Here is a 15,511-nt window from a genome sequence, read left to right as displayed (position 1 = left end):
GCTACCCTGTGCGGGAAGAAAGGGTGAATAGAGTGCAAGGAGTCTCGACCCTTTTAATTAAAAAATGCTTTGTGTGTCCACATTGAATCTTGCCTGTTTCTAAAATCTACCAAGAAATAAAACAAAATTGGGATTAAGAGGTTTTTCAGGACAGTGGAGGGTGTGTGTGCTGTGTCCCATTGGTAGTGGAAATGCTCTGCGAGGGACAAAAAATGGGAGGCTGAGGAGGTTCAGTGGTGGGGGAGTCAGAAATGACTGGCAGAAGCTCTCCAGGAAGGGCACATTCCAGGCCCTTCTCGGAGCTTCCAGGGATCGAAGATGAGACCTAGTGCATGCAAAACAGGCATTCCACCACTGAGCTATGCCCTTCCTGGACATCGTATTTCCTGGAGCAGACTTAAGTACTCTAGACGGAGCAGATAGCAAGCAACACCCATTTGCCTCTAGTAAAGACATCAAGTGAAGAAGTGGCCACACAAAGGTCAGGAGGGTCACACATCAAAGGACACCACACGATGCGACAACACCAGAGGCTCTTTTTGCAGCAGCTGCAGGTCAAGGCAATGGCAAGCAGGGTTAAATTCTATAGTATCCCACAACAGGGTTGTATAGAAGAAACGTTATTGCAGACTGTCGAGTTAGCAAGGAATACGCAGCCTTTTGCTAAGCTTCTTCCCTCGGAGGGAAATTAATTGGTTTGGCGGGTCGTCACTGCCACCACACCTGTTCAAATGCCTAAAGGATGTCACTGAAATGCCTAGAGAATTTACGAGCCTGATGTACCATGTAATGAAGAAAATCTTCAGTTACAATTGGAGATTCTGATGACAGCTGAGAACGGACGGCGGGGCTTAGGTGATTGGCAGGGCAGAGAGAGGAAAAAGCTGCGAGAAGCTCACTTGCCTCAAAATGGGGCTGTTATCACTTCCCTTGTATGAGCCTGAATTGCTGCTGCTGGCCGAAGAAGCCTCATAATTCGGGTGGGTGCTAATGGGACTCAACTGATTTTTGCACAGCATTGACAGGAAGTCCTTTTCGCGGGATGTGGTAGGAGGGCTAGATCCAGACTTGTAGGACAAGGCTCCGTTATTCCGTCCGTGTGGACCCCGGCTGAAGTAGACAGCAAAAACAATGTGTTATAGGGCACGGGGGAAATATACATCAGAGTTACAATCAGTCAGTTGTATTAATCTGTTTAAAAGCCTCTTGGTTGGTGGAAAAAAGTATCCCAAATTAATTGGGCAGGGCATCCATTTTTTAAATGTTGCTTTTAAAAAAATAAAATAAAAATACAGTGGTACCTCAGGTTACATACGCTTCAGGTTACAGACTCCGCTAACCCAGAAATAGTGCTTCAGGTTAAGAACTTTGCTTTAGGATGAGAACAGAAATCAGGCTCTGGCAGCGCGGCAGCAGCAGCAGGCCCCATTAGCTAAAGTGGTGCTTTAGGGTAAGAACAGTTTCAGGTTAAGTACGGACCTCCGGAACGAATTAAGTACTTAACCTGAGGTACCACTGTAATTAAAATTGCATGTACAGTGGTACCTCGGGTTAAGAACTGAATTCGTTCTGGAGGTCTGTTCTTAACCTGAAACTGTTCTTAACCTGAGGTACTACTTTAGCTAATGGGGCCTCTTGCTGCTACCGCGCGGTTTCTGTTCTCATCCTGAAGCAAAGTTCTTAACCCGAGGTAATATTTCTGAGTTAGCGGAGTCTGTAACCTGAAGCGTCTGTAACCCAAGGTACCACTGTAATTGTCACCACTTTCAAAGAGGTATCCTTCCACTCTACATAAGAGGGAAAGTTCATTCAAAGGCAGTGATTGCTGGGGCACATGAGCATCTTCCAAAACAGAGGTGGGGAACCTTTATGGCTCCAGATGTTGTAGAACTCAAGCTCCCAATATCCCTGACTATTGGCCATGCTGGTTGGTGATTATGAGAGTCCAACAACATCTGAAGCGTCCAACCTAACAGCAATGACTAGAATGTTCCTTTCTTCACAGCTATTGTTTTATCCATTTGCAAAACCTATGCAGATTTAATTACCTGATTGACTGGCTAAACCTCACGCAATGAATCAGCTTAAGATTTATTTAATTGGGTGGTAGCTCTAACATGTATTATATACTAATAATGCAGGTTTTCTAAAAATAGATATATGCACATGCACGCTCTCCCATTTCTATGATGCAATAGCCACTAGAGTTGCGATAACAGCTGCACTGATGGCAAACCATAATTACAACTGCAATCCCATGCACACCTACCTTGGAGTAAGCTCCACTGAACCCTACTAGGCTTACTTCTGAGTAGACATATATAGGATGGCACAGTGAATTTCAGGCAAAGGGCTCATTATGATAGATTCAGTCAATCTGAATTTAACACCTCTGATTAAAGTAGCCTTTCATAGAATCATAGAATCATAGAGTTGGAAGAGACCACAAGGGCCATCGAGTCCAACCCCCTGCCAAGCAGGAAACACCATCAGAGCACTCCTGACATATGGTTGTCAAGCCTCTGCTTAAAGACCTCCAAAGTAGGAGACTCCACCACACTCCTTGGCAGCCTTTAGCTGCCTCTTAACTAGTTTGTTCAGTCCTATAAAGACCTGAAGTTTGTATAGTCATCACCAGGAAACTCAGGAGACAAGTTCAATAAATCTACTGCTGGAGAAATAAAAGCATCATTACTGTCCATGGAAGTAATTCAAAGGCTAAAGAAAGAGAAAATAGATGTCTTAGATATATTTGACTTCACTTTTCATCTGCAGGTTTTTACCATGATGTCGTAAAATTGCTACTGTCCCAAACCTATTTACCCTGTTTAGATGTTCATCTTTTTATACACGCCATCCTAATTTAAATGCTTTTTAAAACAACAACTTTTCTATCTACACATTGTAAATATTGCAAAATGATGCTGGAAAGTAAGAGGGCATAGCATCTGAAAACCTCACTTTCTAGGAGAACATACTGTAAAAGCCATGTTTATTGTTTTACTTTCTAAGAACTTTTCACTCCTTTTTTATTATTATTTAAGAGAGCTAGCAAAATTCAAAGGATCTTCACCGCTGCATCTGCTAACATGGGATCTACCCAATGTGTGTGTGTGGGGGGGGGAGGGAATACAAATTAGGTTAATAGTATAAATGGAAATTAGCAGCACGGGAAGTCTCTAAAGCAGGCTCTGTCAAACCTGTCATTCACCTCCTACTGGACGTAAAACAAACAAACAACCCCAAAACCCGTTTCTTTTAAAAAGATCAAAGACGGCAACAGCTGAGAGCAAAAGGGGGGGAAGACAGAGGAAATGCAGGAGATACACCGCAAATCACGAGGCAGAAAGCTCTGAATTTAGAAAGCGTTTGAACTGGTTTTCCTTCTCTCTTTGCACGGAACACTTTATACAGACCAGATGGCGGAATGCGTTGTGCTGCAGCAAGGCAGCATCCCAAGGTTGTGGTTGGGCTAGCTCCACTCTGATTTGCCTATGTGGACACAATGGAAAGCTGTCGTGGAAGCTGCACAGCTGTACTGGACTGATATGCTGAGCAAATCTCTCACAACTGCACCTTGCCCTTGCACAGGAACCAAAACCAAATAGTATATATATATTTTTAAAGACTCTAAAAATGTGGCAAGCGGAGGAAAACAGTAAAAGAGGAAGAAAAAAAACCTGTTTGCATTTTGCACACATGGCGCAGCAGAGATATTTTTGGCAAGCGTAATTTGCCTTGTTGGCTTAAAGGATGTATTTGAAAAGGATATTTTATGGAGCTTGAGCGAGGGGATTTTAAGGCTTGGCTCTGTGGTTTCCCCCTCTTCACTTCCTTGCTCAAATAACTTTTTTTTTCCTTTTTCTTTTCTAAAATATCATTATAAATAGCTTTAACTCAAATATCCTAGGGTGCAAATCTTTTAGGAGAAACTGCATGAAGGTGACCAGGTTACTTGTGCGACTGAAGTTAATCCAGTTCCCAGTTCCAGCAAATTTGTTTCATTATGGTATCAAGCTTCTTTCAGTGGAGAATTTTGTTAGAAGGAGGGGAAAGTGGATTTTATTTTATTTTATTGTCTAAAAGAGGGGCATTTTCCAGGTATTAAGCTTTGCCAGTTTATGGCATTTTTATCCTGCCTCTCCTCTGAAGAGTTCAGGGTAATGCTCTTCTTTACAAAATGTCCCCCACAAGCTGTCTCCCTCACACACAGTTCCAGGTATATTTAAATTATGGAGCTAGAAACCTGCAGGAGGAAGGAGGAGAGCAGGGGTTGATTATGAGTGGGTTAAATGGCCAGTGGAAAAAGGATGGAGCATTTGCCAACCCACACTCAAAATCACAGCTTCCCAAAGTTGCTTTTCAAGTTAAAAAATAAATTCTCAGCGAGCCTCAAGGGAGTTCAGAAACTTTCATTTTGATTTTAAATTAATTGCAGCTAGCAGCAGCATCCAAACTCTGGCACGAGAATAATCCTAACTATAGTTAGTAGAAATGAGCCAACTTCAGACCATAGTCTATGAAGTCCACTTGTTTCAACTAACCATAGTTAAGATGAACCACAGTCCAGGTGGATCTTAGGTAAGTCAATCGAAAAATTGCGGGGGGTTTTGGCGTTTTTGTAAAAAAAAAAATGCTCAATGACTTTCGGGGTGTCCTGGTTTTTACTTTTTGAAATATGGCAACCCTAGAAATGTGGAAGCCCAAGACTTGCTGGGGCTTGTTTTCATAGCTGTAAGCAAGGATAGCAGCTTGTATGTTTTGAGCATATGTTCGTTGCATTGCCAGGGCAGAGCAAATTGTTCTCAGGAGCTCCTGTGATTAACCAGGAGAATGTTCTGTAATGAACTAGAAAAAGTCATATTCTGCACAGCTTTGCCATAGTGGGGGTATATATAAAAAACACACCATACGTACATGCTTTTAAGAAAGAGTTGGTTGCTGGTAAGGTTGGGCGATCAGCATCTTAAAAAGCAGAGACATCACCTTGCCAACAAAGGTCCGTATAGTTAAAGCCATGGTTTTCCCAGTAGTGATGTATGGAAGTGAGAGCTGGACCATAAAGAAAGCTGATCACCAAAGAATTGATGCTTTTGAATTATGGACATGGAGGAGACTCTTGAGAGTCCCATGGACTGCAAGAAGATCAAACCTATCCATTCTTAAGGAAATCAGCCCTGAGTGCTCACTGGAAGGACAGATTCTGAAGCTGAGGCTCCAATACTTTGGCCACCTCATGAGAAGAGAAGACTCCCTGGAAAAGACCCTGATGTTGGGAAAGATGGAGGGCACAAGGAGAAGGGGACGACAGAGGACAAGATGGTTGGACGGTGTTCTCGAAGCTACAAACATGAGTTGGGCCAAACTGCAGGAGGCAGGGGAAGACAGGCGTGCCTGGTGTGCTCTGGTCCATGGGGTCACGAAGAGTCGAACACGACTAAACGACTAAACAACAAAGGTTGGGCGATGTATTGATATATTGTCCAAGACCGGTTGGAAGTTCATATAATATCAGTTTCATAGTTTTTGACCTGGCAATATATCGCGAATCATGATGTGTGTTAGGGCTGGGTAATATATCATCCAAAATCAGTTTCAAGTCTATATCATGATATTGGTTTCATCATTTTTGACTTGGCAATATATTGTGAATGTGCTATGCAAAAATCACAATGTGGGGAAAACTCTGCAGCCAGCAAATGCCTCTACAGTACTCCATCCTTATTTCAGACATCGTAATATATCAGTATATTGCAATGTTTAGCTGGTGATATATCACAAAGTTGAAATCAGATATTGCCCAACCCTACTTACTAGATCATGATCTCACAATACACACATGGAGACTGCGCACTGCAGAATGTAGTAAATTGCCCTAAGTGAAGTCTGCCATAAAGCAGTACTGCTGCAAAAGAAGCTGCAGTGCCCATCCACTCTGTTGCTACTGCTTTTCCAAATCTTGTATCTTCTCGTTTAAGTATGAACTCCCTCCTCCAATGCCATCCAGGGCCTCTGTATCCCTAGGACCTTCCTTCTTCTTTCTCCTAGTCCTCCTCTAGCTCTTTCCAGATGGCCTGACCCTCTGACTCTGCCAGAGTCGCTTCTCCCTGCTCTGTGACACAAGGCAAGTTCAGCCAATCATCAGAGGCTCCTGTAGCCTTTAGTATGCAACAACAGAGGTATTACACCAGTGTCACAACTTTTCAACCGACTGCAAAGCCCATGCTGCACTGGCAAAACATTACTGCCAAAAATGTGTGCTGACCAGAGAGGACGAAGGTTAATTGCTTTGACAGGGTACAGTTAAGAGACTATACGTCCAGCTGCTTCCCTGGTTTTGAATCCTAATTGTGTGCATTTTGCTTTGCTGGCTTGCAAAATGGAATGTGTTGAATACTGAGGAACAGCCTCTTTTGTGGCATACTTAAAACATTTAGATCAGGTATGGGGAACCTGGAATCCTCTAGCTCCCATCATTCCCGACCACTGGCCCATTCTGGCTGGAGCTCGTAACTAGAGTTAAAGTTCCACAACATCTAGATAGTTGCCTATCCCTCATGTAGAGATTTGCCTGGCTGCCTCCTTATTGTCTTTTAGACAGGAGCAGAAAACAATTCTACCCAACCAAATATGATGCTAAGTTCCACTGCTGTTTTTAAATGACTTCTGCCTTTTATGATTTGCCATTAAATTTAGAGGTATCTTCTCTCCTCATCCATGTCCTTTAGCCAGTTCTCTGCTGCTGAGCAACATTCAACAGGTGCTGATTCCCCACATTTTATGATTGATGTAAACAGATTTTATCTTGTTTGTAGCCTTGTTGTGCACTGCTTAGACACGATGGTATTAAGCTAGGCATGTCCAAAGTCCATTTTGGGGGCCTAATCCAGCCCCTGTGGCAGTCTATCTCCTGGGGTAAAATCCTAAAAAAAGCTCAACAATTTCAACTTTGGTCGGCCCTCACACATGTTTATTCCATCAAATCTGGCCCTCTTTGAAAAAAGTTTGGGCACCCCTGGAAGCAATATCTCTGCATTAGATATCAGCCCTCACCTAGATGTCAGATTCTGGTTTGTACCACAAAACACATCTGCAAACACATGAGGAGACAGAAATGAATTGGGGGAGGGCTCCTGGTCAACCTCCACCTCCAACTTCTATCCTCGACACCCAAATCAAAACAAGCCGATCTTCAACAGAAGCTACATTCACAGGCTGGGAGTTGGGCAAAGATGCTGTTGCGTACTTGCGAGAAAAGGATGACCTCTTGCTTCCAGCAGCAGACATGTGGACTTCAGGAGCTGAGATGCTGCCTGTACTGCTTGAGGAGCTAAAATCAGCTTCGCTTCCTGGAAAAGGAAAGGGAAGAGTAAATGTCTGATGGAAACCGTAGCTCAAGACTTGATGTGGTGAATCACTGCCATCCTTCCTTGCCTCTCCCACTGGAATTTGGAAACCAAGCCTGCACTTTTGCAAAATGTTAAGGGTGGATCCGTTTCAGCTTCTTCACATTTCCTCAAAACTGACAAGCCAAGAAAAAGGATGCAAACGTTATTCTGGAATTTTTTTAAAAGCTTGGCTTTTACAATATAGACGTTTTGAAACAGCCGAGATCTACTTTTCCACCAGGTCTACAATAAGTATAGGCTGACTCTAGCATTCATTTCCTTTATTATTTGAAGTATACCACTTCTCCAAAAAAAAGTCCACAGTGGTTTACAAATACAAGTTTAAAACACATAAGACCAATAAGAAACAAAAGTACACAAGAAGAAATATCAAAATTCATCTTCCAAGGCAGGATGAGGGCCTTTTACCATCTGAGGCCTGCACACCAACTAGAGCTTTGGTAAACCTTGTTGTTAGATTACTGAAGTGCAGTGTACATGGGGTCTGCCTCTGAAGACTGTACAGAAACTCCGACTAGCTCAAAATACAGCTGCATATTTCTGGGCAGGACCACTTGGTGGAACACCTCTCACCGGTTCTAAACAATCTTCCCTGGTTACTAGCCCATATATTTCCTCCTTTCTTTGAGCCATTTATTGAACAAAAAATCAAAAGCGGGAAGAAACATTCTTTTAAAAAATATACAATTAACATAGCTCATTTGGTGGGGTATGAGACTCTTAATCTCAGGGTCGTGGGTCTGATCCTCATACTAGGCAAAAAAAATCCTGCACTCTCACGGGCCCTTCCAACTGTATGATTCTAAGATGGAATAAGATGCTGAATATGTTCCAAGGTGTGAAGTAATTTGTTGGTGCAGATTCCATTCATTTCGGCAGGAGCAGCACTAACCAACTGTCTTGCTGGATCAGTTTCAGAAAACACCTGAGACATGCTGCTAGATGGCTTGTTATCTGCATATGCCATAGCTGCAATCCAGTTCAGAGTTATATTCACATGGAGAGCAATCCTATGGCCCTGGGGTCACAGGAACACTGGGAACACTGCCACTGCTATAAAACAGAGATAGGGAGTCTCCGGCCTGCATTTTAGGATAGAGAGGGATCTGTCAGAGTGAAGAAACTAGTCTACTGTATGAAAGGTAGAGTCGTTGCCCAAGCCACGTTTGTCTCTGGCCCCACCCACCACCATTATCTGGCCCCAGGAAGTGAACATAGCCCTCATTCGCAAAAGGGTTCGCGTCCCTGTGGCAAGAAGGTTTGCAACCAGCGCCTCAACATTGGACAGGGCAAAGGGGAAATGTTCTGAGGGCATGCCAAGAGAAGCTGTGGGCCTGCAGTATCCCAAGCCCTTCTCTTCCCCCAGCCCCCAACACATAAACACTGGAAAGTAATGGCCAGCCCTGGAGTCTGTGAGGTTTAATTCCCTCCCATTGGAATGAATAAGGGGGAAACTGTTTAAAACAAACAAACACCCAGAGGGATATATAAAAAGGGGGTCAATCTGCCTTTTAGCTCTTCCTCCTCCTCTCACTTCTGGATTGCCCTGTCCTATATGATTGCTGAGAAGTAAGAAAGTCCCACAGTGTTCCCATTTTCATGCCACCGCACATGGGATCTGCATACCCTCCAACATGTTGCAGAGAAAAATCGGGGTGTGCGTCTTTCGGGGCTGTGCTCTTGTGGAAGCCAGGTGACTTGCGCGAGAGAATGGCCCTCCCAAACAGGCATCTTTGGAGGATGTGCTCTTGTGGGAGCTGAAACAGGACATCCCGGGATGCAGTCACAAGCTGGAAGACTTCTGTAATTCCGGGATGTCCCACTCAAAGCGGGACAATTGAGGGGTATGGGTTTTGAGCTTTAAATCTCACTTACTTTGGTAGGGTTTTAAACATGCATAAAGATGTACTTCAGTGATGGGGAACCTGTTGCCCTCTAGATATTGTTGAGATGACAAACACCTTCATCTCTGGCTGTAGGCCATTTTGGCTGGGAGATAGAGTCTGAAAACATCTAGAGGGACACAGGGCCCCCCATTTCTGATGTACCTGATAAAAGAAGTAGTTCTAGTCCCCCTCAATTCTCTATCTTTAGAAATATTATGACATTTTAAATATGGACTAGGTGTCTTCTACAACAATGTGTGTGTGTGGGGGGGGGAGATACATTGTGGGGCCAAAAGGAGGAGAGTTCAGCAAAGGAGATGAGAGAAAAAATGGAAGTAAACAGATGAGCTGTAAAACCATGCTCCGGGTCAACCTTTTCCACCTACTAAAATAAACGGCAGATTGTGTGGAGTGCTTATGGCACCGGTTACATATTTTTGTTGGCTCAATGTCATCACAGCTAAGCGAAGGGGAAAGAGGAAGTTGCTGTACTTCCAAACAGTATTGCTGTCCCAGGGACTGTGTCACATTCATGTCTAATTCCAAAGAACTGCAACAGAGATTGGACGGCAGGCAAATCTCCCTGCTAGGGATACACACTATGAACAGAGGTTTTTGCATGAAATTGTCACTCTGTTGAAATTGAGCAGGTCTCTTCTATGGACCACAACTGGAGGTGGTGTGTGCTACCTTCAACTTTGTTGAACGACGGCCTCTCTTGCCAGTTTCAAGTAGGCAGCTGCTGCAAGCATATAAGGACATTTTAACAATAACAGATGTACTTAGGAGCTATTCCAAGCCATTTCAAGCCAAGTACTTTTGTAGCTGGGCTGTATGCCGACAAGTTAATAAATAATCTGGTCCCATTTTTTTCTTTTTCCAAGCTGAGCACTTGGAACTAGGAATGAGTGAATCTGTCAGGTTTGGTTTAATCTCGGTTCCACATACCCCCCAACTTAAATTCAGTTCTCTGCATTTCCACATCAGTTTGTGATATATCGTGTCCTCTCTAAAAGAGATTCAGTCTGCCTGAGAGGTCGTGTCCTCCATAAAAGAGGGCACGTGTTGTGGTGAGACCTGGAGACGGACCTCCTGATTGTGGGTGGGTCTACTGGATAGCCACAACACCTGATTGGTAGGTCCCTCATTGCTGGGTTTAATCTGGCCAATGGGGTGCAGTCTAAATGGATTGAGCGACCTATATAAATCCATGCACGTGTCCCAGAACTTCCTCTTTCGGCTTGTGCATCGGAACACCTGCCCACCTCTCCCTAATTTTAGGGCATTTTACAATTGACCTTGCTGTGCCGTTGTGTGTCATCTGTCGTTGGGACAGGGGCATGGCAGGAATTTACCCCCCTTGACTGCTTGGCTGTAGCCATTTGGGTTTCGCCTGCCACATAGCAATTCGTCACAACTTCTAAGGTTGCGGATAGGCACTGGTTCATGTGATAGGGATGGGAGAACAGTCTCGCCATCCCTATGTGAAGGGTATTCTGTTAAAGGAATCCAGGTACTCAACTTGGTTTGGTCAACCCCCAAAAGGGGCTTGTGCCCATGCCTGAGTCCAGGGGAGCACCTGGGGAGTGAACAGAGTCTGTTCCCAGGTTTTTCATCTGCCTCAGGTGTTCACTCTTGGCTGACCTATGACTGAGCTCTGGGTAAGCACTACCTGCAAGGATGTAGGGAACTAGTCTAACCAGAGCCTACGCAACCACTCACTTTTCTGTAATCAGTAAAGTTGTGGCCTAAATTCTGTCAAAAACCAAAACTAAAATTTGAGTCAAATGTGTCTTTATTTAGGGGGGAGGTCTCTGGGTCTGAACACACAAATATTTTTAAAGTCCTCATTCATCAGCGTTTCACTGCTAATTGCTCCTAATAAACACTTTTTTTTTGCAAAGCAATTTACATACATGTATGTATGCATGTATGCTACTGAATGCAGCTGAACAGAGTGAAGTAGTGTCTGGGATTGCAGGTGGTTGAAGACCTTTGACTATTTCTGTAGCAGAGGCATCAAACCAAGGGGAGCTTTTTAGCCACTGTGTGCTCCAGAGAGAAGTACAGTATTTAGAAGCACTGGAAGCACTGGGTGCTTCTGTGTCAATTTAAGTCACTTCAAAAGAAGATATCAGAGCACTCCAAATCATTGCCCATGTGCAGGCACAGAAAATAGTAGATCTAACTGAAAGGCATGGAGAAACTGTTGCAAGGCAATCCGAATTATTATTATTATGGTATAATGGTATCATTAGGTTGCAAGATCTTAGAAGGGGTGTAGCTGAGAGGGGACATGGCTATGGCTACCATGAATTGATCCTCAACTTGCCACTACATCCCTGATCGCCTCTCTATTGGTATTCCACCATCTCTCTCTGCTTAGCTCTACCCTAATTCCCATTCTCTGCTCATTTTATATTGTCTCAAAGACAGAACACAGAAACTGGCGTTTATATATATGGTGGCAAACCCAATTCGCCCACTCACAAAAGGCAACTTTCAGCTTCAACATCTCTAGACTCATCATTTCACAGTATTTTAATATTCACCAGTGGCTTCTTCAACACGAAATGGAAGATATCCGAAACAGTGTCTATCTCATTGCTTACATTTCAGGGGGTGTATTTACTTAAGCTTTCAGAAAAAGGTGAAAGTATACCACTGTACAAAAAAACAAGAGCACATTTTGCAGAGAGATGTGTGTATTTTATGCCTTCTGTGGAGTATAGTTTCGTGCAGGCGTATCCATGGAGACAGATCCTTTAATAACTCCTCAAGTTAGCAGGTCAAGTAAGCAAAGCTATCCAGCTCCATGGCAACAGACTTGAGACGAACGGGGAGCCTATCAGCAAATGAGCAGCATCTCCTTCTTTCTGGGGAATCTGCACAGCACATTATCGCGATGTGCAGGCTGGCTTACCAAAAGGGGCACTACCCATTTCAAGAAGGTGCAAAGGAAAACAAAGGACTGAACAGGAAACCATTGCCTTAAGGCTCACGGCGTGTAAGGACCCAGGCAATGCTGTTTGTTAGGAGCAACTGGTGGTAGACGCAGCATCATTCTGCAAAATTCAGTAACTGGGAAGAGGCAAACTGATGTTAGTAAATGCATATAGCTCTAAATATCTGTCCATCTCATCTTAAGAGTCCTTCTTCACTTGGGGGTTGTTCTGTTGCCTTTAGGGCCAATGTCATTCCATCTAGCAAGACATATCCCTCAGGGTGGCCACTTACGTATCAGCAGTTAAAAAAGCAGGGGAAGTAAAAAGGGACAGAAATTTGCATGCAATTTGCACATGCTAATTCATATCTACGTAGGTACACAAGGCGCTGCCTTATATTGAGTCTGACCTTTGCTCTATCCAGATCAGTATCTCCCAGGGTGTCAGACAGGGTCCCCCCCCCCCAGTCCTACTTGGAGATGCTAGGGATTGAGTCTGGGGCATTATTCACGCAAAGCTCTGGCCCACACCCAGAAAGATGCAGCTGCATGGTATATAGATGCAACTCTAGGAATTGTGTCTATGGTATAAGGGATTTTATCAAGAATGGATTGTATTTGGTTTGAGCAATAGTCTGGAGGCAGAATTAAAGGGAATCAGACCTTGAAGTGCAGCACATGGGAAGCTACACAAAATTTATAATTGGCTATGTAATTGATTTGCATCTGAATTGGTATTGCCATTTAGTATTGATATAATATGGTACATATTGGATTTTTGTAACTGAATATTAATAAAAATTATTTAACAGAAAAAAATAGAAACCATGCCTGTAATTTAAATAGAAATGCAATTCATCTCTCCATTGGGGGAAAGACTGAAGGCAGGTGGGTGATGTGCCTGCTCAGTGTGCTGTCAAGGTGCTTAGCATTGATAGGCACATTCTTCTGGTTCTATATCAGAGGTGGACCAGATAACCCTTCAGGTAGAGGACTCTCCTCTGTAAATTAGGCCACATGGCCACCCTAGTACCAATCCTGTCAAGTATTGCCACATGTGTATATTCGGAGCCCAACTTCTGTTGGGGAAAGAGAAGACAAGCTGTTAAGCATCACACTAGCATCCTGGAGGCAACAGCCAAAAGGCAGAACTGAAAAAAGTGGTGTTCTTGAATTGAAACAAGGAGTATTCACATTTCACCTTGAATGTGTGGACAATCTTGTGCACCTTTGTAGACAAACCATCAAGCGGTTCACTTGTACAGCTATTCACATTTAAAGTTCTGTGAATGTACAGCCTGCATACCTCTGTACAGAACAGCTGAGCTGTACAAATAAATAAACAAACAAGTGTATATTGTTTTACACAAGCATTTGTACATATGAAGAGATACCTTGTCCCTGTGTTCAGTGTCGTGTATGAACAAATAGAACTGGACTTGTAGGATGAAATTAAGTGAGCCAGAGCAAATGACAGCAAACAACAAGACACACATAGATATAAATGTGCCTTCTCCCAAATTTTCCTTCTGCAGAAGAGCAAAGACAGTTGCTATAAAATAAGTGGCAACAGAAGTAACTGGTAAGATCATCCACCCCCTTTTCCATGGAAATGAAAGCAGGGCCAACATTTTTTTCTGCTCAAGAACAAATGAAGTGGAAAACACACACACACACACACACACACACACACACACACAACCTCTCAAAAAAGCACAACTTTCTCAGTATCAGTGGTGCAACAGCATAACCCTATCTTCAAAATCTAATCTCCAGTAAGAATGGACTAAGCAGCATTTTCACTTTGACAATAGGTCAATGCATAACTGTTATCCCAAAAGCCACTCAACCATGCCCATGACAAAGGCACTATTCAACTTAGCACATTCTGTATCTGTGTCCGAACAGCAAACACATTATTCCCCCCAATTTGCTGATCTTTGCAGCAAAGTGAGAACAAAGAGCAGCGATCCAAGCAAAACATTACAAATGTCATTTTTATAAAACACTTTGCCAAGCATGTTTCCCTCCAAGAACAAAATATTATACTTTTGGATGAATGTGAAGTATCATGCTTTGCGTGACTTCCTACAGATCACAAGCTCTTCCTGCAAAGTCATGTCCGTGTCTCTTAAACAGGAAAGCATTAAATGCCAATCAGTGTGCTTTAAAGTGATTGGTCAACTTTCTCATAATCTTTTCATTCTGTTTGGAGAGGCCCATGGAGCTGCAGTACCAAACCATGTCTCAAAACACACACATCAAAGTCCAAATCCTCATAAATTAGATGTGGGGAACCTTTGGCCCTCCAGATATTGCTGAACTGCAACTCCCATCATCCCAAGCCATTAGCCACGTTTCCTGGGGCTGATGGGAGTTGTAGTTCAGCAACACCTAGAGTTTCCCCAAAGAGGGAGAAGGCTGTGATGCAATGCAATGCAACTGAGCTGAATGGGACTAATTTTCCTGCAGACAGGGATAGAATTGTGCTGTAAATCTCAAGTAATCCTAGCTTAATCACACATTGGTTGACTTTGCGCTGAATAGTGTGAAACCAAGAAGAAAAGCCATTGAACATAGGATCCAGGCATCTGGTGTAGTGCTAAGTCAGGGTCCCATCAGCGCCAGGGGTGGAGGAAGGGGGGTGCGGTGGGGGCGGGTCGCCTGGGGTGTCACCACTGATGGAGGTGACAAAATGCTGGGTGGCACTCACCGCAGGGCCTGCAGCACGCCTGAACCATGTGTTTCTCCCAGGAGTGACATGGTGGCTTGGGTGCCCGCAGGCTCTGCGCTGCCCCAAACGGTCTGCCCGCCGCCTCCCCCTCAGCTGTAGGGTGGCTGAGGGGGAGGAGGCAGGCAGACTCCTCCAAGGCCCCACAGAGCATCCTGCCCCAGCTTGCCCCGCCCCCATGGTCGGCTGGCCCCACCCCTGGGCACAGGTTACAAGCTCTTGATTGGCTTGCTCCACTGCTGATCAGTGCAAGGAAGTTTCAGAGCAGATTTGGGGAGGAACAGGCAGGCAGAGGAAAAGGGGAGAAAGCCTTGTGCACAGGACAGCTGCCAGCTCTCATATGGACCTACCTGCCTGACAAAAGCGTTTGAAGTATAGCAAGCTGAAGACATGGAAGAAGCCTTATTTACAGCAGCAGCAAAGCTGCTTATTTCCCTCACTAAGGGACTTTCCTTTTCACTGGAGGAGGCAGGGGGTGCGGTAGGTACGGTCCGCCCTGGGTGTCATCCCTGGGGTGTGTGACATCACCGCCCCACCCCTG

The 15,511-nt window shown here is 44.1% G+C and overlaps 1 protein-coding gene across 5 annotated transcripts in view; it reads right to left on the bottom strand.

The window, feature by feature from the left end:
- SYBU (syntabulin) overlaps window positions 1-15,511 on the bottom strand; it is a 44,454-nt gene that overhangs the window by 5,556 nt on the left and 23,387 nt on the right. For 2 of the 5 annotated variants that reach the window (XM_083516729.1, XM_083516731.1), the window contains 2 exons: window positions 7,247-7,349; window positions 904-1,110 (listed from right to left, as the gene is read on the bottom strand). In XM_083516729.1, the coding sequence (XP_083372855.1) occupies window positions 904-1,110; window positions 7,247-7,349 (310 nt within the window). The remainder of the gene's footprint in view (window positions 1-903; window positions 1,111-7,246; window positions 7,350-15,511) is intronic. The other 3 variants (XM_083516730.1, XM_083516733.1, XM_083516732.1) reach the window with 2 other exon arrangements.

The sequence above is a fragment of the Podarcis liolepis genome, assembly GCF_965112155.1.
Source record: "Podarcis liolepis genome assembly, chromosome: 8".
NCBI classification, from domain to species: domain Eukaryota; kingdom Metazoa; phylum Chordata; class Lepidosauria; order Squamata; family Lacertidae; genus Podarcis; species Podarcis liolepis.
The sequence above is the reverse complement of the archived record's forward strand: the minus strand, read 5'-3'. Positions and strand labels throughout refer to the sequence as shown.